General features: G+C 37.3%; 2 protein-coding genes and 1 long non-coding RNA gene across 4 annotated transcripts; 2 read left to right on the top strand and 1 right to left on the bottom strand.

Moving 5' to 3' along the window:
• Positions 1 to 1,882: 1,882 nt before the first annotated feature.
• On the top strand, positions 1,883 to 4,101 carry LOC103416795 (7-deoxyloganetin glucosyltransferase-like). Its single transcript, XM_070827397.1, has 2 exons — positions 1,883 to 2,525; positions 3,072 to 4,101. The coding sequence occupies exons 1-2, from the start codon at positions 2,024 to 2,026 to the stop codon at positions 3,347 to 3,349; spliced, it is 780 nt and encodes a 259-aa protein (XP_070683498.1). The 5' UTR covers positions 1,883 to 2,023; the 3' UTR covers positions 3,350 to 4,101.
• LOC139187764 (7-deoxyloganetin glucosyltransferase-like) lies at positions 3,476 to 3,916 on the top strand. Its single transcript, XM_070804345.1, has one exon. It carries the CDS (start codon positions 3,476 to 3,478, stop codon positions 3,914 to 3,916), a length of 441 nt encoding a protein of 146 aa, XP_070660446.1.
• A 4,352-nt stretch (positions 4,102 to 8,453) lies between the features above and the next one.
• On the bottom strand, positions 8,454 to 10,815 carry LOC139198528 (uncharacterized). 2 transcript variants are annotated; one of them, XR_011584071.1, is made up of 3 exons: positions 10,631 to 10,815; positions 9,582 to 9,771; positions 8,454 to 8,700 (listed from the first exon to the last, which is right to left on the bottom strand). It is a non-coding gene; the product is annotated as an uncharacterized lncRNA (long non-coding RNA). The 2 variants fall into 2 exon arrangements; XR_011584072.1 differs by lacking the exons at positions 8,454 to 8,700; positions 10,631 to 10,815 and adding an exon at positions 10,128 to 10,273 and having other exon boundaries at positions 9,242 to 9,771.
• Positions 10,816 to 21,721: the final 10,906 nt, after the last annotated feature.

Here is a 21,721-nt window from a genome sequence, read left to right as displayed (position 1 = left end):
TGTGTATTTGTTAAGTGGTTGAAATAAGTAGTGAAAACTGAAAATTTAATCTGGAAATTTATTAGGCATGACTCATGTGTTGATATTATGTTTCAAATTAATAAATGGTCTTGCTCATTTCGTGGTGTTTAATGGATAGGTGGTGCTGTTCTTTTATGATGATCACTTCACTGCCCAGCCAAGATATGCAGTGCAGATTTGCTATTTTGCACACTGCACAGCCACAACCAAGTTATTATAGCCGAAAAGCTGAAAAGTTCAAAAATATTTCGGGATTCCCATTGTCCCGAAATACCAAAACTATTTCGGGATTCTCGAAAATTTGGTTTGGGATCGGTCTTGAAATTGTGAATCCTGAAATTTTCGGTTTGGGAATCGGGACTAAGGTTTCGGTTCGATATCCCATACCGAACCACCCCTAATAATTCTTGTTGAACTTGGTTTGGGTTTCTTTTGTTTACGGATGGAGTGAGTTAATCACAATTTAACCAAGTCTTAAATGATGAATTGAGCCTTCGCCAGTTTAAATGTTTTTTCTAATTCTTTCTTCGAAATAGGAAATGTTCAAATCTAAAATTTCTTATACACACACACACACACACACACACAAATATATATATATATATATATATATATATGTATATATATATATATATATGTATGTATTTCAGGCCTGCAAGCTTCCAAATCTAAAATTTCTTATACACACACACACACACACACACAAATATATATATATATATATATATATATGTATATATATATATATATATGTATATATATATATATATATATGTATATATATATATATATATGTATGTATTTCAGGCCTGCAAGCTTCTTGATGAAGGGTGGTCTCCAAAGTTCATGGTAGTTGTTGCACGAAAGAATCACTATGGAAAATTCTTCCAAACTGGTTCTCATAGTGTTCTATCCGGTTTATCATGTTCCCCTCGTTGCATGACTTTTTCAATAAAAAACAAGGTTTATTATTTCAATTGTACATCTACTTTTGATTTGGTAGATGTTGATTAATCACCAGTTACTATTTTTTTGTGGCTATATATGTTTTATTTGACTTTCCAATTCTATATAATTAGTGCCATTGAAATACATTTGGCATACGTTAATTCTACCTTTCTACAATTTATCATTGCTGCTTAAGTGGAACAAAATTAACTCAAACATTGCTTATGAAGAGAATGAAGTTGCATAATCTTTCATAAAATTTTCAATTCCGTAGCAACGTGTGGGCACTAATAACTAGTGTCGAACTAAAATGCATAGAAAATAGGGGCGGCATGAGCAAAAGGTTCTAAGCCTTTGAAATTATGTTTTCATGTGCTGAGAATGCGATTCGGTACACCAAATGTCATAATACAAATGATTGTAAATTGTTTTTTCTAGTATTCAATCACTTGTATTATGACATTTGGTGTACTATACCGTGTTTTCAGCACATTGAAATCTATGTCATCCACGTGGTCCAACATCCTAATAGATAAAGTGTTGGGTTTCTAACTTTCTACCCATGTAATCCGAGTTCAAAACTTCCCTCCTTTAAATTATTGTAATAACGCATTTAGAATTGAGGCATAGTGAGGGTCCTCTGCAAATGAAGGGAAATGCAAAACTTATTAGGGTAGAGTTGCGGGAACTAGGCAATAGTACTCATTACGTGATGGTCTTTGCCACTTAAATGTCATCTTGAAAGAGGGATTGGGGGGTGTGGGGGTGTCTTTGCCTCTTAAATGTTATCTTGAAGGAGGGGTTTTGGGGGGGGGGGGGAGGGGACCTAGCTTTCTATTTCATCCCATGTTTAGTTTGTTCTTTTAATTTAGCTTTGTCATCACCCTGTGAATTTCATCGGCACTGCCAAAAGTATTGACATCCGGCCCTTACTTTTTGTAAGTTTGCACCACTCATTGTCTCAAGACAGACTACAAATTCATAGATCCATACACGTTTGCTGTTAAAATACCCTCATACAGTAAGCATACACTCTGACATCCACAAATCTGAGATGTGTTCTAACAAGCCTCATGCTGTTTGTATTCCAGCTCCGGCTCAAGGTCACATAAAGGCAATGCTTCAATTAGCAAAACTTCTCCACCATAAAGGTTTTCGTATAACCTATGTCAACACCGAGTTCAATCATAGGCGGTTAGTTAAATCTCAAGGACCCGAGTCCCTCTATGGCTTGCCTGATGATTTTCGGTTTGAAACGATCCCAGATGGCCTACCGGATTCGGATGAAGATGCCACCCAAGACCTCAATTTGCTTGCAGATTCCGTCACAAACAACTTATTGGCACCTTTCGTTGATCTGATAAAGAAACTCAACAATAGTAGTAGTACTCCTCCAGTGACATGCATTTTTTCAGATGGTTTCATGCCATTCACAACCCCTGCAGCTCAACAACTTGGCATCCCCGTCATTCTCTTGTTTACTTTTTCAGCAAGCAGCACCATGGGCTATATGCAGTATCCTGCTTTGGTGGAAAGAGGACTAGCACCCCTCAAAGGTAAAGAATTAAAGCAATTGTTTGATTTTAGGAAACTTTTTTTTTTTTGGGTCAGATTTTAGGAAACTATTATTGAATCTACAAAAATTCATCTTACACTCCTCCCTAGTGAAAAAGTAAGGGAAATAATTTCATCATGCTTATTTTTGTTACTTGATTATGCTTTGATTTATTCAACCAATTCAATAGTAAAATATAAATAAGGATGTGTAGTGTGAGAAAAAGTGGTAAATAGCATAAGTAATTACCCAAAAAAAGAAAGAGAGGGAAGAAGGCATGGTTACTTTCTGAAGTGCTAATAACAGATTCACAATTTGGTTATTAGCTCTATTTTTTTTATTAATCAACAACGGTGGTTGCTAATGGCCAATTAATCTAGTAGCACCCAATTTCGAATTTGTTGGAGACGTCCTAATTTCAAAGTTCATGAACGACAATTGTTGCTTTGGCAAAAAAAGACAATATGTCCATGAGAGAGTTTGTATTTTGTTAATCAAGCAAACGAAGATACCTTTTATTAATAAAGCATTACTTGGCTGTTTGTAGATGAGAGGTGCTTCACGAATGGCTTTTTAGACCAAGAGGTAGACTGGATACCAGGAATGGAAAGTATTCGTTTAAGGGATCTTCCTAACAACTTTGTTACAACAAATCCCAATGATGCAATCTGGAATCTCATACTTGAAGGAATGGGCAGACCACATGAAGCTTCAGCAATTGTTATACATACCTTTGATGCATTGGAGCCAGATGTTTTGCATGCTCTCTCATCTATGTCTCCACCTGTTTACGCCGTCGGCCCTTTCCAGTTACTTCTCTATTAGATACCACAACACCCTTTGAAGTCCCTGGGATATAGCCTATGGAGAGAAGAAACTGAATGCCTCCAATGGCTGAATGATAAGGCACCAAACTCAGTTGTTTATGTGAATTTTGGCAGCATAACGGTCATGACCCCGGAACAACTTATGGAATTTGGTTGTGGACTTGCAAATAGCAAGGTTTCCTTCTTCTGGGTAATTAGGCCTGACTTGGTAGTTGGTAAATCAGCAATTTTGCCACCCGAGTTTGTGGATGAAACTAAGGGGAGAAGTCTAATAGCGAGTTGGTGCCCTCAAGAGCTAGTCCTTAACCATCCATCAGTTGGAGGATTTTTGACACACAGTGGTTGGAATTCTACGCTGGAAAGTGTGTCTGCAGGAGTGCCTATGCTGTGTTGGCCGTTATTTTCTGATCAGCCAACGAACTGTCACTATACTTGCAAAAAATGGGGCATTGGTATGGAGATCAATAATGATGTCAAGAGAGATGATGTTGAGAAGCTTGTTAGAGAGTTAATGGAGGGAGAGAAGGGTAGGCGAATGAAGAATATGTTAGCATACAGACTGTAATCTTGTATGTAAGTTCCAATCAATCTATGAGTAGTGAAGAAGAGGAGAATGAGAGTTTTAGAGAAAGAGAGAGTTAAGCTTGAAGAAGAAGAAAAGACTCTTTACTCTATTTGATTCATACGCACACACTTAGCACATGTAGCAAGAGCAAATATTACTTAATCTAAGATTACATCTTAGCTGCACACTTGGACTATGATCCAAGGGCTAATATTTAAAGCTGACTTCTTATTACATTTCAGCATATACACTTATAAACTAACACTCCCTTCTAAGTGATGTGTTGAAATCACTCCCAAAGTTGTCCTCAGTAATTCAAATCGATCCCTTGCCAAAGCTTTAGTGAATATATCTGCAATCTGCTCTTCAGTCTTGCAGTATATCAGATCAATTTCACCATCTTGAAGTGCATCTCGGATGAAATGAAATTTCCGATTAATGTGCCTGGTTTTGTGATGATGAACTGGATTCTTTGATATGGCAATTGCTGAAGTATTATCACACAACAACTTAGTTGGTTCTGCTTGTTCTTCCCCGAAATCAGAGAGTACAAATCTTAGCCAAATGGCCTGTGCAGTAGCTTCTGCTGCACTGATGTATTCTGCCTCTGCGGTTGAAAGAGCAACACTGCTTTGTTTGATTGAGGCCCAAGAAAACACACCAGAACCAAGATTGAATGCATAGCCAGATGTACTCCTCATATCATCTTCACTTCCACTCCAATCACTATCACAATAACCAACCAACACTGCTCCTTTTTCTTTCTCATAAACAACTCCATAGTTCACAGTGCCTTGTATGTATCTCAGAACTCTCTTAGCTGTCCCCATATGCTTCTTGGTAGGATTGTGCATAAACCTAGCCAATAAGCTTGCTGCAAACATAATATCTGGCCTTGTTGCTGTCAAATATAGCAAACTTCCCACCATTTGTCTATATAAAGTCTCATCTGCCAGATCACTTCCATCTACTTTTGTAAGTCTTTCATTCATAGCTAATGGTGTTGCAACCGGCTTGCAATCCTTAAGTCCAAATTTCTCAAGCAAAGTCTTTGCATATTTCTTTTGATGCAAGAAGATGTAATTATCTGTCTGCAGTACCCCAAGACCAAGGAAATGATGAAGTAATCCTAGATCAGTCATCTCATATTGTCTCATCATCTCACCTTTGAACTCTGCTATCATCTCCTTTGAACTTCCAGTGTAGATAATATCATCTACATATAGTGACACAATGAGAATGCCACTATGAGATGTCTTGATATAAAGAGTAGCTTCACTCGGACTTCTGTGGAATCCAGCCTTTGCAAAATAGGAATTTATTTCTTCATACCAAGCTCTTGGAGCTTGTTTCAAACCATATAAAGCTTTCCTGAGCTTGTACACTTTGTCTTCCTTGCCCTGTATAACAAAACCAGATGGTTGATCCACATACACCTCTTCATTCAACACTCCATTTAGAAATGCAGACTTCACATCTAACTGAAATAATTTCCATCCTTTCTGTGCAGCAAGGGCCACCAAAGTTCTCACAGTATCAAGTCTTGCCACTGGTGCAAAAGTTTCATTAAAATCGATTCCAGGCTTCTGAGAGTAACCTTTTGCAACTAACCGTGCTTTGTTTTTCTGCACTGAGCCATCCAGATTTAGTTTTGTTTTATAAACCCATTTGACTCCAATGATTGGTTTATCAAATGGTCTATCAACAAGATCCCAAGTATGATTCTTCTCAATCATAGAAATTTCATCTTTCATAGCCTTCTGCCATGATTCATCCTTGGCAGCTTCTTCAAAACATTCGGGTTTTATAATGCACAGATTACACTTCTTATATATTTCTGCAATGTTTCTGTACTTGAGAGGAGTGTGATCAAAATCCTGTGGACCTGTCATTCTTTCTTGATCAGAGAACTCAGTAACCAAGTTTTGCCCAACATTCTCTTCACTGACTTCACATTGTGTTTCAGAATCACAATCACCTTCTTCACAGTTTTGTTCTCCTTCAGACATCTTAATAATCTGGATACTCTCCCTTCTTTCCTTATGTGCATTCCAGTCCCAACATGCTTCTTCATTAAACACAACATCTCTGGAAATAGTCACCTTTCCAGATTCAATGTTATAGAGTCTATATCCCTTCTCACAACTACCATAACCCAAGAAAATACACCTCTTGCTTGCCAAATCGAGTTTTTGTCTCAGTTGACTTGGCACATGAGCATAACACAAAGAACCAAACACCTTTAGATGCTTAATTCCTGGTTTTCTCCCACTGTAAGCTTCGAAAGGTGTCTTCCTATGTAGGGCTTTGGTTGGACATCTATTCAAGATATACACTGAGGTATTAACTGCCTCAGCCCAAAATTCAAGTGGGATATCCTTCTCCAACATGAGACACTTAGCCATTTCCACAATGGTTCTGTTCTTTCGCTCTGCCACACCGTTTTGCTGTGGTGTGTATGAAGTGGTAAGTTGTCTTTCCATGCCTACATCTTCAACAAACTTGTTAAACTCCATTGAAGTGTATTCACCTCCTCGATCACTCCTAAGTTGCTTTAGATTATAACCACTCTGCAACTCCACAGTGGCTTTGAACTTTTTAAACACACTAAGAACTTCAGATTTATGCCTCAAAAAATAAATCCAACACATCCTGGTGCAGTCATATATGAAAGTGAGAAAATATCTATTTCCAGCTTTTGTAGTTGTCTGCATCGGGCCACAAATGTCACTATGCACAAGCTCTAGAGGAATTGATGCTCTAGTAGTAGCTTCCCTTGGAAATGCTTCTCTACATTGTTTACCGAGAACACAACCTTCACATACTCCTTTAACTGCTTTGATTTCTGGTAACCCTACTACCATTTCTTGTTCCTGCATCAATTTCAAACTGCTCATGTTTAGGTGTCCCAATCTTTTATGCCACATAGTAGTAGAAGCACATACATTTGCCTTGAAAGCAATATGTATTCCAGTCTGTAATTTCATTGGAAAACTTCGATTTCCCTTCATTGGAACTTTAGCAACCATGTTGGAATATGAGCTATCATCATAGATTTCCACCTTGTGACCTCCAAACACCAAATAATAACCGTGCTCCATCATTTGACCCACACTGAGCAAATTTTCTTTCAGTCCAGGCACAAGCATAACCTCCTTGATATATCTCTTGCCTAGTTTAGTTTCAACTACAAGACTCCCTTTACCAGTTACATCAACAAGCTGTCCAGTACCCATTTCAACTTTTGCAGTTATATTCTTATCAATATCCACAAGTAAATCCTCCCTTCCAGTCATATGATTACTACACCCACTATCTACATACCATACATCATCACAGTCCTTTACACTAGTATTAGTTTGATTACTAGCATAAAACATGGTGGGTGTAGATTCTACCTTATTTGCATAATTGAGCTGCTGCACTGGTTTCTTGCTATTACAATCTCTTGCAAGATGACCAAACTTATCACAGTTATAACACTTTGGTTTACCCTTGAATCGGCACTCACCAAAATGTAGCTTATCACAATGTTTACAAGGATTTCTAGCACCATCAGTGGGTTTGTTATCCCACCTCTTCCCTTTTTCTTTCCAATTCTTATGGTACCTTGCACTTTGATTTCCAGTGAATTTAGCTGGTTTGGGATTCACATTGAGACTAGCAAATGCTTTCTCAGTTTTGTGCTCAGAATGTCTATCTAGACGTAGCTCAAAACTCTTCAAGGAAGCCACAACTTCTTGTACCTCAATCACATCCAAATCCTTCGAATGTTCAATAACAGAGCATATAGAATCATAAGCTGATGGCAAACTAATCAATAACTTTTGAACAATCCTCTCTCGAGATAACTTCTCTCCGTAACTCCGCATTTGATTTATCAGATCAAATAATTTTGTAAGATAAACAGAAAGTGATTCATCATCTTGCATTCTTGTATATTCAAATTCCCTACGAAGACCTTGCAATTTAACATTTCTAACCTGTTTATCACCATGGTACTCTTGTTGCAGAGTATCCCATGCGCCTTTTGAGGTTTCTTCATAAGAGATTCGGGGAAATATCTCATCTGAAACAGCTCCTTGAATCAGACCCAGAGCTTTAGCATCTTTCATCAGTCTCTCAGCTAGAGGTAGCTTCTCAATACTACTCGATTCCTCCTTTTCTTTCTTCTTTCCATCAGATTCACCATCATCCTTCGAATTTGAACTCTCGAAACCTTTCTCAACCAGATCCCACAGTCCGTGAGATTTGAAAATCGTTTTCATCTTAATACTCCAGAACTCATAATTATCACCTTTGAAAATCGGTGTTCTCACCTCACTACTACCCGATCCTGCCATGTTAGACTCAGATCACAATCGACTCGATTTCTGGGTAACACTCTTCACAGATCCAAATGCCCAGTATCAATTGATCAAACTAGGCTCTGAGGCCATGTTAGCATACAAACTGTAATCTTGTATGTAAGTTCCAATCAATCTATGAGTAGTGAAGAAGAGGAGAATGAGAGTTTTAGAGAAAGAGAGAGTTAAGCTTGAAGAAGAAGAAAAGACTCTTTACTCTATTTGATTCATACGCACACACTTAGCACATGTAGCAAGAGCAAATATTACTTAATCTAAGATTACATCTTAGCTGCACACTTGGACTATGATCCAAGGGCTAATATTTAAAGCTGACTTCTTATTACATTTCAGCATATACACTTATAAACTAACAGAATAAGGCCATGGAGCGGAAAAAATTGGCAGAGGAAGCCACTGGTCCACAGAGTTCTTCATCTGCAAACTTGGAAAAATTAGTGAATCATATTCAGTTTAAAAAGATCTAGATGCTGTGGATTGGAACTAATAAGAGACATGTATTGCATGCCTAACAGTTATCGGTTCAAAAGAACTAGCAACATGTTTAGCCTGCTACTACATCTTCAGTTTTATTTAGTTACTGTTTTTAATTAAATTGATCTTATTTGTCTTAGAAAATTTTGATTAAAAGTCGAAAAATATCAACACGAATAGAAGAACTAGCGCATTGTTGCTCATATATATATATATATATGTAAAACCTATGAAAACATTTCAAATAGTTTAATATCAACACGAATAGAAGAACTGATTTTCACACCATTTTTAGTCTCTCACATACCCTCTTTATTTCTTGTCATCAGGCTGAATAAATCAAACAAAACAACATAAAGGATCTAATAAGGTGTGCAGAAGGGGAAAAAGAGTGCGTTTATCATTTTTCTTCAGCAATATACAGAAAAGCAAAAGTGATTCTTTAATGCTATATGACACAACAGAAGAAGCCACTAAGTCCAGCTTCACTTACCGTCGGCAGCTTTGATTGGAAAGCAAATTACTAACCAAATTTATCTTAAAGCATCTTCCCTACAGATCTTAACGCATACATTTCCTCTAAATTCAACTACAAGAAAATCTACCATTCAACTTGAACCACATATATGTTGAAAAGTAGCTCACTACTAGCACAGTAGTACTATGAATAACCTGCACTGCAATGCAAACACATAATCTAAAATGGATGCCACAACAGTAGTTACTAAGCCTCACGCTGTTTGCATTCCAGTTCCGACTCAAAGCCATATCAAGGCAATGCTTAAATTCGCAAAACTCCTGCACAGTAGAGGTTTTCATATTACCTTTGTCAACACGGAGTTCAATCACAAGCGGTTTCTTAAATCTCTAGGACCTGACTCCCTAGATGGCATGCCTGATTTCCGGTTCGAAGCCGTCCCAGATGGCCTTCCAGATTCAGATGAAGATGCCACCCAAGATCTAAAAACTCTAAAAAATTGGCAGAGGAAGCCACTGGTCCACAGGGTTCTTCATCTGCAAACTTGGAAAAATTAGTGAATCAAATTCAGTCTAAAAAGATCTAGATGCTGTGCATTGGAACTAATAAGAGACATGTATTGCATGCCTAACAGTTATCGGTTCAAAAGAACTAGCAACATGTTATGCCTGCTACTACATCTTCAGTTTTATTTAGTTACTAAAAATGGTGTGAAAATCAGTTCTTCTATTCATGTTGATATTAAACTATTTGAAATGGTTTTGTAGGTTATATATATATATATGAGCAACAATGCGCTAGTTCTTCTATTCGTGTTGATATTTTTGGACTTTTAATCAAAAATTTCTAAGACAAATAAGATCAATTTAATTAAAAACAGTCTCTCACATACCCTCTTTATTTCTTGTCATCAGGCTGAATAAATCAAACAAAACAACAGAAAGGATCTAACAAGGTGTGCAGAAGTAGAAAAAGAGTGCGTTTATCATTTCTCATCAGCAATATACAGAAAAGCAAAAGTGATGCTATATGACACAACAGAAGAAGCCACTAAGTCTAGCTTCACTTATCGTTGGCAGCTTTGATTGGAAAGCAAATTACTAACCAAATTATCTTAAAGCATCTTCCCTACAGATCTTAACGCATACATTCCCTCTAAATTCAACCACAAGAAAATCTACCATTCAACTTGAACCACATATATGTTGAAAAGTAGCTCGCTACTAGCACAGTAATACTATGAATAATCTGCACTGCAATGCAAACACATAATCTAAAATGCCACAACAGTAGTTACTAAGCCTCACACTGTTTGCATTCCAGTTCCGACTCAAAGCCATATCAAGGCAATGCTTAAATTCGCAAAATTCCTGCACTTAGAGGTTTTCATATTACCTTTGTCAACGCGGAGTTCAATCACAAGCGGTTTCTTAAATCTCTAGGACCTGACTCCCTAGATGGCTTGCCTGATTTCCGGTTCGAAGCCGTCCCAGATGGCCTTCCAGATTCAGATGACGATGCCACCCAAGATCTCACTTTGCTTGCTGACTCTGTCAGAAAACAGAATTTCTTGGCTCCCTTTCGTGGCCTCCTCAATAAACTCAACCATGCTACATCAACATCTAGGCTTGGCAATTCCTAACACGACTCGATAACCCGACAGGATACAATACGAAATTAATAGGTGTTCAGGTCGACACGATAACTAATCGGGTGTTATCGGGTAACCCGATAAGCACCTGTTAAGATAACGGGTTGGTTTGGGTATATACGTGGGTAACACGATACACGATAAGCAGAATATTAATTTAATAATTTTATAACCCTAAAAAATACTATAATAATTATATATATTAATTTAACAATTTTATACCCCTAAAAAGTTTAAAATTATAATAATTATATATATATATATTAAATTAACTATAATAATTATATATATATATATTAAATTTTAAATTAAATTTTATACCCCTAAAAACTATAATAATTATACGTACAAAATAAATAGATTTAAATCTACATAATATATATATATATATACACACACCATTGAACTTGATATGATACACGAAACTAATTTCAACGATCCAACCGTTAAACTTGTTTGTATATGCTTCAAGATCGCATCAGCAAAAAATCGCAAAAAACAAACATTCAGAGATCAAATAACGGGACAAAATTTTTCGACGGTTATAAAACAAAAAATCACGATTTAACGGTTATTTTAACTCTGATTTTGATGATTTTTTACAGCTACACTTGTTGACCCTATATGAATACAATGAATGAATTTGATTTTCAATTTAAAATATTTACTCTAGTGTTATACTTAATGAAAGTATAAATAAACTCTAAGTGTTAGTGAATCTATCGTTTTGATGGGATACGAATTCTATGAAACTAATTTCAATGATCCAACCGTCAAACTTGTTTATATATGCTTCGAGATCGCATACGCCAAAAATCACAAAAAACAAACATTCAGAGATCAAGTAATGGGACAAACCTTTTCGACGATTATAAATGAAAAATCACGATTTAACGGTTATTTTAACTCTGATTTTGGTTGTTTTTTACAGCTACGCTCATTGACCCTATACGAATACAATGAATGAATTTGATCGTCAATTTAAAATATTTACACAAGTGGATACCATAAAATCTTATGTTATACTTAATGAAAGTATAAATAAACTCTAAGTGTTAGTGAATCTATTGTTTTGATGGGATTCGAATTATATGAAACTAATTTTAACGATCCAACCGTCAAACTTGTTTCTTACAAATATTTTAATTTGAAGTATTGTATATCACAATCGATATCTTGATTATTATCCCAATTCTCATCATATGTTAATCAAGTTAAAAGTAATGCATGCTCAAAGGACTGATTGTGGCAGAACTGGTGAAAGGAGACATTTTGTTGATGTCAAGAAATGGTTCTCGTAGAATAAAGATTGCAACAATGAGTAATTAAGTATCTCCAAATAAGATTCAACTGATATTTACCATTTTGCCCTCAAATTTATTACAGAAAATGTTGTCTTCCTTTCCGTATGATTATTTGATACATTATAAAATGTTCTATATGCATCTGGTTGCTTTTTAGATGGACTTCTAGGTAATCAAGAGGATATATGATATGCTTACAAATAACACCACATGCGATGCACAACTTACATATGAAAATGCCCATATATGGAACCATAATTCTTATCAAGACTGTAATAAAGCATTGAGTCATTGTTGACCGCATTCTTCATAGATATATGAATAGAGTGATGTTTGATTTTCTTATTACTTGCAATAAAATTGTCGAATTGTTTTTAGGTAAATGAGACCTTTGATTGTTGGGTTTTTGTAATTCTTTTACTTAGGTTCATATTAGACTGCTGAAAATAGTTTAGTTGCTTTGCAGGGGAGTTGATTTGGATTTTTAGTAGGCAAATTCCAGTTTCCAGCGCTTCGTGTGCTTCTATTACAGGTATTTTAGTGTTGCATGCCCATTTTTTTTTAATTGTATGATTACCATTCTGCACGAATTGTAACTTTGAATACTTGAATCTCAGTTTCGTTTTTTTAAATGAAAGTCATATGTTGGCTTTTATTAAATGAAAGTTCACTATTATAGTCCAGAAAAAATAATTTTTCTTCTAAAGGATCTTATTTTAATTTACCGCACTATCTGCTTTCTACAGTTAAGATGTCAAGGGTCTTCTGGAAGTTTGGAACTGACTATAATTAATTTGTATATTACGATTTGATTTTTCCTCCATTTAGTTGTTTGAGTTTGACTAATCGTTTTCCATTTAAACTGATTTAACTGAACTTCCTTTGGGATTTAACTGTGTTGGAGGCAATGCTGCTTTTTTGGTTCTTAACTTTTTTGGAGGTATGGTTTGCAGACTTACAGTCCTATATGTTCTGAAGAAGGTAACCCTTTTTTTTTAGTGATTTTCAAATCTAATATTCATTTGTAAATATTATTTGTTTGTGTTATAGGCGCGGCAGGACCATGGTAACATATGTTGGAAGGTCTAAGAAACCTATTATTGTCTCAAATTCGTTTTTCATATTTAAGGTAAATCTTTGATTTCTTCGATTTTTCTGCTTATTGCAATTCTACTTTTTTGGCTTTTACTTGCAATGAGGAGTGAAGGCAAATATGTGGACATGTAAAGGAATGCTAGATTAGAAATAAACAGATTCGGGGAAACGATGACGTAGGAAAGGGAACAATAATGAAAGCATATAAGAAAATTTTATTACTACATATAAAGGAAAGTAGTTAGATATTGTTGATACCAATAGAGGAGGTCAAAAGATTGAAATTTGCATGCTTTAAGAAGAATTGAGTAGACTTCTGTTATATTTTTTTCAATCAATTTTGTAACATATATGTTCTTTTTACGGAATTGTTGCTAGATTTTTATCCTGCTTCAAAGAGCAGTAAACCGGATCAAATAATATTTTTCAGATGTAGTATTATTCAAAAGAGTAATGCCACATATATAAAGAGTTAAATTCATTTTGATTATGCCCTCCATCGTCATCAGGAAACTATTACAAGTGTTTATTTGTGGTTTAAATAAAAAGGCAGGCAATCATCTTGACCTGTAGGCTCCATGTGCAATTGTTTTTTTGCTGTTTAGGCAATTTCCTAGAACATTGAGTAGAAAAACAAATTAGAATTTTGTTAGTTTTATGTGATTAAGTGTAAGTGTTAATGCATTTCATCCTTATATGCAACTTTGATTAGTATCGTATTTTGAAAGGTTAGCATCTCAAATGAACCAAATTTACCATTTTTCATTTAAATGAATTTTAAGACCTCCAGTCCATGTTTGTTTAACATTTTTTTATAATTCATTATATAGTTTTCGAAAAGGTCGTGCATAATTCTTAGGGCTGGAAAAAAATCCTAAAAATTCCAAACCAAACCGAAAAATTCCCGAAACCGAACCGAAAAAATCCCAAACCGAAATTTTGGTACGGGAATCGGTCTCAAGTTTTTGGGATTTCGGTAATCCCAAACCGAACAAAAAAAAAAATATATATATATATATATATTATTTAATTTTTAAATATATATTTAGAATTTTAATAGCCATCGGATTCTGTTGAGATTGAATCTCAACCGTTGAATATAAATCAAAGTTATTAAACCCAATCTCCAACTCTCTCTCTCGGTCTCTCAACACTTACCTCACCTCAGACTCAAAACCTCACCTCACCTCACCTCATTATCTTTTGAACGAAACCTCACCACTCTCCTCGGCGATTTGTCTCTCCTCCCACATCCATCGCCTGAATCCTGAATCTACCCACACCAGTCTTCATTCCTCTCAGTCCTCACTCCTCACCAGAATTGCACCTTCACACACTGTCCATACCACCCGAATTCGGCTCTTGAATCAAGCTCTTGGTCTCAATCTGCACTCTTCCTCACTGCAAAAGGTAAGAAATTTCTGCAATAAACTCAACCAAAGTTCATACAAATTGTTTGATTCCAAATTCGATTAGGGATTTTGAATTAGGAATTCTGAAATTAGGGTTTCTGAATTAGGGCGTTTAAAATTAGGGATTTTGAATCGACGGAGAGGTTATAGAGGGAATGAGAGGTTAAAAGGGGGAGGGGGAGGAAGCCTGACGTAAATCATGTTTTCTAAAATACCTTCTGCAATAAGAGCTTTTTTACTTTTGTTTCTTTGTTCCTTGTAAAACGTTTTGCTGGAATGGTCATCAAAGCATGACATTATCTATGCTTTTAAATTGTTTACACATGCACAGATCCTCACTCACGGGAACACTTGCACACATGTAAACTATAAGTTCATATCCCACTTCTCTAACTCAAATTATATTAGTCGTAGAAGAGATTATGAAGGAACCTAGTAAACTCTAGTTTTTGCCCCCTTATATAATTATAAGCTATTTTGTTTTTTCGTATACACGATTGTTCAAACTTCAATGTATGTTCATTTGTTGACATGATGAGTCTTGAAAGAGTATATATATTTGGTGGTATGGAAGGACAAATATGAAATGAGATATCTTAAGAAAAAAAAAATGGTGTGTTGAGCAGTTGGTTTGAATGAAGTCACTTGGATCATCATGGCATATGAAAAGGTTTACCAACAACTATATATGTTGTTTGTACCATAATTGACCAATCCCGGAACTACTAAGCACCGGTTAACGTTATACCATCAAGGACCCAGAAGAGTTTCCCTCAAACCAGGAGGCCAATCACAGCACGACACGTGTCGACATCAGAAGCTAATCATAGCGCGACACGTGTTAACATCAGAAGCCAATCACAACACGACACGTGTCAATGTCAGAATGAAACTAGAAAATCTCTTCTATAAATAGAGATCATTCTCTCACAATATTTCCTAATGTCATTGGTACTAAATCATTCACTAGTACTCACAAAAGGAGGGCTTGAACCTATGTACTTGTGTAAACCCTTCACAATTAATGAGAACTCCTTTACTCCGTAGACGTAGCCAATCTGGGTGAACCACGTACATCTTGTGTTTGCTTCCCTGTCTCTATCCATTTGCATACTTATCCACACTAGTGACCGGAGCAATCTAGCGAAGGTCACAAACTTAACACTTTCTGTTGTACCAAAGTCCTCGCTAATTTTGTGCATCAACATTTGGCGCCGTTTGTGGGAACGACACTTATTCCCACTCTCTTCAGCTTTGCCAAGTTTGTTTCCACCATTTGTACACTTTCTTTTGACCAGACATCCCTTTCCAACATGGGGAGCAAAGGAAGCTACAACACACAGAATGACACCCCTCTTGCACCTAGTGCGAAACAACAAAAGAAGGAAGGAAAAAAGGTTGCTCTTCAAGCTAAAGTCGATGAGCTAGAAGCTCAGAACAGTAAGATAACAATGAAGAATGAGGTCCTCCAGGAGTAGTATGAAAAGCTCTTTGAGACGCTCCACGAAACTAGGCGTACTCAAACACGTGAACTCGTTGCCCCTATGGACATCAACCATCATCTGGGTACCCCATAACACGGAGGGTCACCTCCATTCGACATGGGTATCCCTGATGATGAGCGAGCTAATCATCAAAACATTGATCAACATGAGACTTCTCTCAACCGAGATGCTTCGACCCGAAGCAGGAGAAGTGGAGGAAGATACCTTCTTGCAGAAGGGTTGGAAGGATCGAAAACCGTTTATCCTTACTGCTGAGACTTCCTAAAGCAACGTTGAGAGAATCCCCTCCATATATGCTCGAAGATCAATGACCTAAGGGTTTCTGAAAGACTCGGTCTATTCCCACGACCCAGGCCAGTTGCCAATCTAGGGAAGGAACAACCAGTCCCAGAGGAACATGAAGGTACATGGGACTCTGAGGTATTCCGACACACTCACCCTAGAAGTTAGTACGACGAGTCCAAGAAAAACCACACGCCCTTGCTCAAACTTTCCTACTTCCAAGAGGCGATAGAGACTTACGAAAGCAAATTCCAGTGGTACATGACTCCACTCAAGACCCCTTTGTCCTACAGCTCATTGAAGAAGTAAACAAGTTGAAGGCCGAACATCAGGTCGAGATACCTGACTGGAACAAACCCAGGCCTGGCCCTCTCACAAGAAGGATCCTCGACACCCCCTTCAAGCGAAGACAAAACAAAAGCTTGGTTTACAACTTTATACTGGAAGGGAGGACCCAATTGAACACCTTAACCTTTTTGAGTCCACCATGGCATATCAGATGAACATCAACGAAGAGCGATGTCTTCTCTTCCCTTCCACCCTCTCTAGCGGAGCTCTAAACTGGTATTGTCGTCTTCTACTTGAGACCGTAAACTCATTTGAGGAACTGAGGAAACTGTTTGTCTCTTAACACATCTTCAAGACCGATCGCTTGCATTCTACAGATGACTTGTACACTATTCGCCAGAAGCTGGACGAGTCACTACGAGAGTATGCCGGTCGCTTCAGCCATGAGTATTCTCGCTACGCTGAGGCAAATGATAAGACCGCCCTCAAGGCCTTCACGGCAGGCCTATGTGATTGTTTCCTCAAGTACATGATCAGTGCCAACACTTGAAAAACTTACTCTGAGGTGATGGCACAGGCTTACAACCACGCGTCCGCCGAAGCAAGGACATACCAAGGGAACCCCCATATGGTTAACCCCTATCAACAAGTGGGAAGTGGAAGTCAAGTTCTACCAAGTGAGGAGATCTTGACCATTTAGACACCCATTGCATCATCTCCTGCCTCATTTAGCTACTCGCTAAGTCACCAAACGTATCTATCTCTTGGTAAGAGGAAAGATTTTTACTCTCAGCAAGCCCATTACAACAAGAAGGATAAAAGTTCGTATCAAGACAACCAGGGGTGAACGTACCGTCGACTATTATGACTATGGGGCCAAGCCTTACTCTTTCAAAGTGGAGGACTAGGTGCTGAAGGAAATGCTATTATAAGAAGGCATACACATTACAAATGTTTTGACTCTCAACCGCTTGAGATCTTTTGTCACACAAGCCATTCGGAAAATATTTAAAGAAGAGGGAATTCAAACAACTTCTTTTGAGTCTTTTGCGTTCCTAGCACTGGAACACTTGCTCTACGCTAACCTATCCTTATACTCTAACTCAGAGCTTCAATATGCATACTTTAACACAAAGTATGTGATACTAAGTGTTACAATCAACATGGTTCACATATAAAAAATACGGATCCTTTCATGCATAGCAAAATATTCATAAGCATCACTCATATCAATCAACATAAACATTATACATTCCAACACATTCATACATAAACATCATACATTCCAACACATTCATACATAAACATCATACATTCCAACACATCCATACATAAGCCAATTGTGCTTCGAAAAGGTTCAAAATATTTTGAGTCTTCGACACTTGCTACAATGTGCCTCGACACCTTACCCTTATTCTCACCAACCAGGTGATGAAATGTGAAGAAAGAACTCATCTTCATGCCACCACCAGGTGATGAAATGTACAACCCGTACTCTAATATCATTTGTCAACTTGCCACTCATGCCACCAACCAGGTGATGAAATGTATAACCCATACTCTCCTTCATGTCACCAACCAAGTGATGAAATGTACAACCCATACTCTAATATCATTTGGCAACTTGCCATTCATGCTACCAACCAGGTGAAGAAGGAACTCATCTTCGTGCCACCAACCAGGTGATGAAATGCACAACCTGTACTCTTTTTCGTGCCACCAACCAGGTGATAAAATGTACAACTCGTACTCTAATATCATTTGGCAACTTGCCACTCATGCCACCAACCAGGTGAAGAAGGAACTCATCTTCATGCCACAAACCAGGTGATGAAATGTACAACCCGTACTCTCTTTCATGCCACCAACCAGGTGATGAAATGTACAACTAGTACTCTAATATCATTTGGCAACTTGCCACTCATGCCACCAACCAGGTGAAAAAGGAACTCATCTTCATGCCACCAATCAGGTGATGAAATGTACAACCCGTACTCTAATATCATTTGGCAACTTGCCATTCATGCCACCAACCAGGTGAAGAAGGAACTCATCCTCGTGCCACAAACTAGGTGATGAAATGTGATGAAAGGTGATGAAGGAACTCACCTTCGTACCACCAACTAAGTGAGGAAAGCAACTCACTATTCATTCCACCTACCAAAAAACTAGTGATATAACTTGTACATGTGAACTCTTAGCATTCACAAATAATAAAAAACCCTCAAGCTTGACAACTCAACTAGGGGAGAACTTATGCCCAACAAGAGTTATAGTCAACAACAAAGTCTAATTGCAAGCCAACAACAACTTCAGTGCATGGCATACGAAGATCAAGCTATTCAGCCATTTTACATCTGCTTCAGACATTTCCCCTTTGTAACAATGCAAACACTACAACTCGTAGAAAACTTCACATTCTTGATCAAGACAGTGTGAAGCAAAACCAATTTATGGTGCTAACAAGAGCTTCATCAAATGAGTTCAACCACAATTCTCAAAAGCCTCACATACTTTTGATCAAGACAATGTAAAGCAAATCCAATTTATGGTGCCAACAAGAGCTTCATTAATGGAGGGCAACCACAATTCTCAAAAGCTTCACCCACTATTGATCAAGACAGTGTGAAGCAAAACCAATTTATGGTGCCAACAAGAGCTTCATCAAAGGAGTTTAACCACAATTCTCAAAAGCTTCACACACTCTTGATCAAGAAAGTGTGAAGCAAAACCAATTTATGGTGCCAACAAGAACTTCATCAATGGAGGGCAACCACAATTCTCAAAAGCTTCACACACTCTTGATCAAGACAGTGTGAAGCAAAACCAATTTATGGTGCCAACAAGAGCTCCATCAAAGAAGTTCAACCACAATTCTCAAAACTTTCACACACTCTTGATTAAGACAGTGTGAAGCAAAATCAATTTATGGTGCCAACAAAAGCTTCATCAATAGAAGGCAACCACAATTCTCAAAAGCTTCACACACTCTTGATCAAGACAGTGTGATGCAAAACCAATTTATGGTGCCCACAAGAGCTTCATCAATGGAGGGCAACAATAATTCTCAAAAGCTTCACGCACTTTTGATCAAGGCAGTGTGAAGCAAAACCAATTTATGGTGCCAACAAAAGCTTCATCAAAGGAGTTCAACCACAATTCTCAAAAGCTTCACACACTCTTGATCAAGACAGTGTGAAGCAAAACCAATTTATGTTGTCAACAAAAGCTTCATCAATAGAGGGCAACTACAATTCTCAAACCTTCGAAGCAAATTCAAGACTGTTCGAAGCAAATTCAATTTATGTGGTTCATCCAAACCTTCGACTACTACAAGATGTAGCTTGCATTACAATCTAATGCTCAAAGTGTGGAAGCAAAATTTGTATATGTTGTCTCTCTCACATTTTCAAATTTCTAGTTTCCCAAAAAAAAAAAAAAAAAAGGAAATTCAACAAAGCTTCATCAATGGAGGACAACTACAAATTCTCAAAAGCTTCACACTATCTTGATCATGATAATGCGAAGCAAAATCAATTCATGGTACCCAACAAAAGCTTCAACTCCAAAACTTCACCTACAAAGCTTCAACTCCAAAGCTTCACCTGCAAAAACTTCAACACAAAAGCTTCACCCACAAAAACTTCAACACAAAAGCTTCACCAACAAAAGCTTCATCAATGAAGGACAACTACGAATTCTCAAAAGCTTCACACTATCTTGATCAAGATAGTGTGAAGCAAAATCAATTCATGGTACATAACAAAAGCTTCAACTCCAAAGCTTCACCCACAAAAGCTTCACCCATAAAAACTTCAACATAAAAGCTTCACCCACAAAAACTTCAACACAAAAGCTTGACCCACAAAAGCTTGACCTACAAAAGCTTGACCCACAAAAACTTAACCCACAAAAGCTTCACATACAAAGCTTCACCTACAAAAGCTTCAACACAAAAGTTTCACCTACAAAAGCTTCACACTATCTTGATCAAGATAGTGTGAAGCAAAATCAATTCATGGTGCCCAACAAAGCTTCAACATCAAAGCTTCACCTACGAAACTTCAACACCAAAGCTTCACCTACAAAGTTTAATATATATATATTTTTTCGGAAATTTAAAAATTTAAAAAATTCGAAAATTCAAAAATTTAAAAAAAAAATTCGAAAAAAAAAAATTGCCTAGGCCTCCTCTTCTTTGGGCTTGACAACTTTCATAACAAATATATATGAATGAGGAGTTTTGGGCTACCACTTAGAAAGGAAATGCCTCATTCGTCAACTCCTTCGACCGGAGACTTGGGGGACTCCTACCTTATGCTATTGCACCTTGATACTCAGAAGTCTCACGACCACTCAGTGACTTGGATTTTTCAAGTCTCCAACCGAGAAGTTTTCCTCACTCGGGAAATTAAGGGAGCACTTCCTCAACATACATGCTTCACTCTCAAAGCTTCAACAAAAGAAAAAATTCAAAGAACTTAGTGAAGAAGGCCTTGATGTATTTAACACAATACATTGAAATGAAGCAAAGCTTGTTTATTAATATATCCGATAAGTTACAAATATGTACATATACATGAATCAAAATAAACAAACAAGAAGGAGCGTTCATAAAGGTTGATCATGAGAAGTCTCAGCAATCGGTAGAGCCCTAGAAATAGTAGGCATCAGAGGGTGATCATTCGGAGCCTCAGTACTCGGCAGAACCCCAGAAGGAGGAGGCACCGAAGGTTGATCATTTGGAGCTTCATTACGCGGTACAGCCCCAGAAGACGAAGGCAATAAATGCCTTTGGAACAAACCCACAAACCTCTGATGATCAAGCAAAATCTGACCATCAGATTCCTGCAGCTGGTCAAGTTTACTCTTCATGTTTGTAGCATAGTCATGTGCGAGCCTGTATAACTGTTTATTCTCATGCTTGAGCCGTCTGATCTCCTGTTTAA

This window comes from Malus domestica, chromosome 09 (genome assembly GCF_042453785.1).
Source record: "Malus domestica chromosome 09, GDT2T_hap1".
Lineage (NCBI taxonomy): Eukaryota > Viridiplantae > Streptophyta > Magnoliopsida > Rosales > Rosaceae > Malus > Malus domestica.
The sequence above is the reverse complement of the archived record's forward strand: the minus strand, read 5'-3'. Positions and strand labels throughout refer to the sequence as shown.

Coding starts and splice junctions, on each gene's coding strand:
- LOC139187764 (XM_070804345.1), top strand. CDS start 3,476: ATGACCCCGGAACAACTTATGGAATTTGGTTGTGGACTTGCAAATAGC.
- LOC103416795 (XM_070827397.1), top strand. CDS start 2,024: ATGTGTTCTAACAAGCCTCATGCTGTTTGTATTCCAGCTCCGGCTCAA. Junction 2,526..3,071: donor AGGACTAGCACCCCTCAAAG/GTAAAGAATTAA, acceptor GGCTGTTTGTAG/ATGAGAGGTGCTTCACGAAT.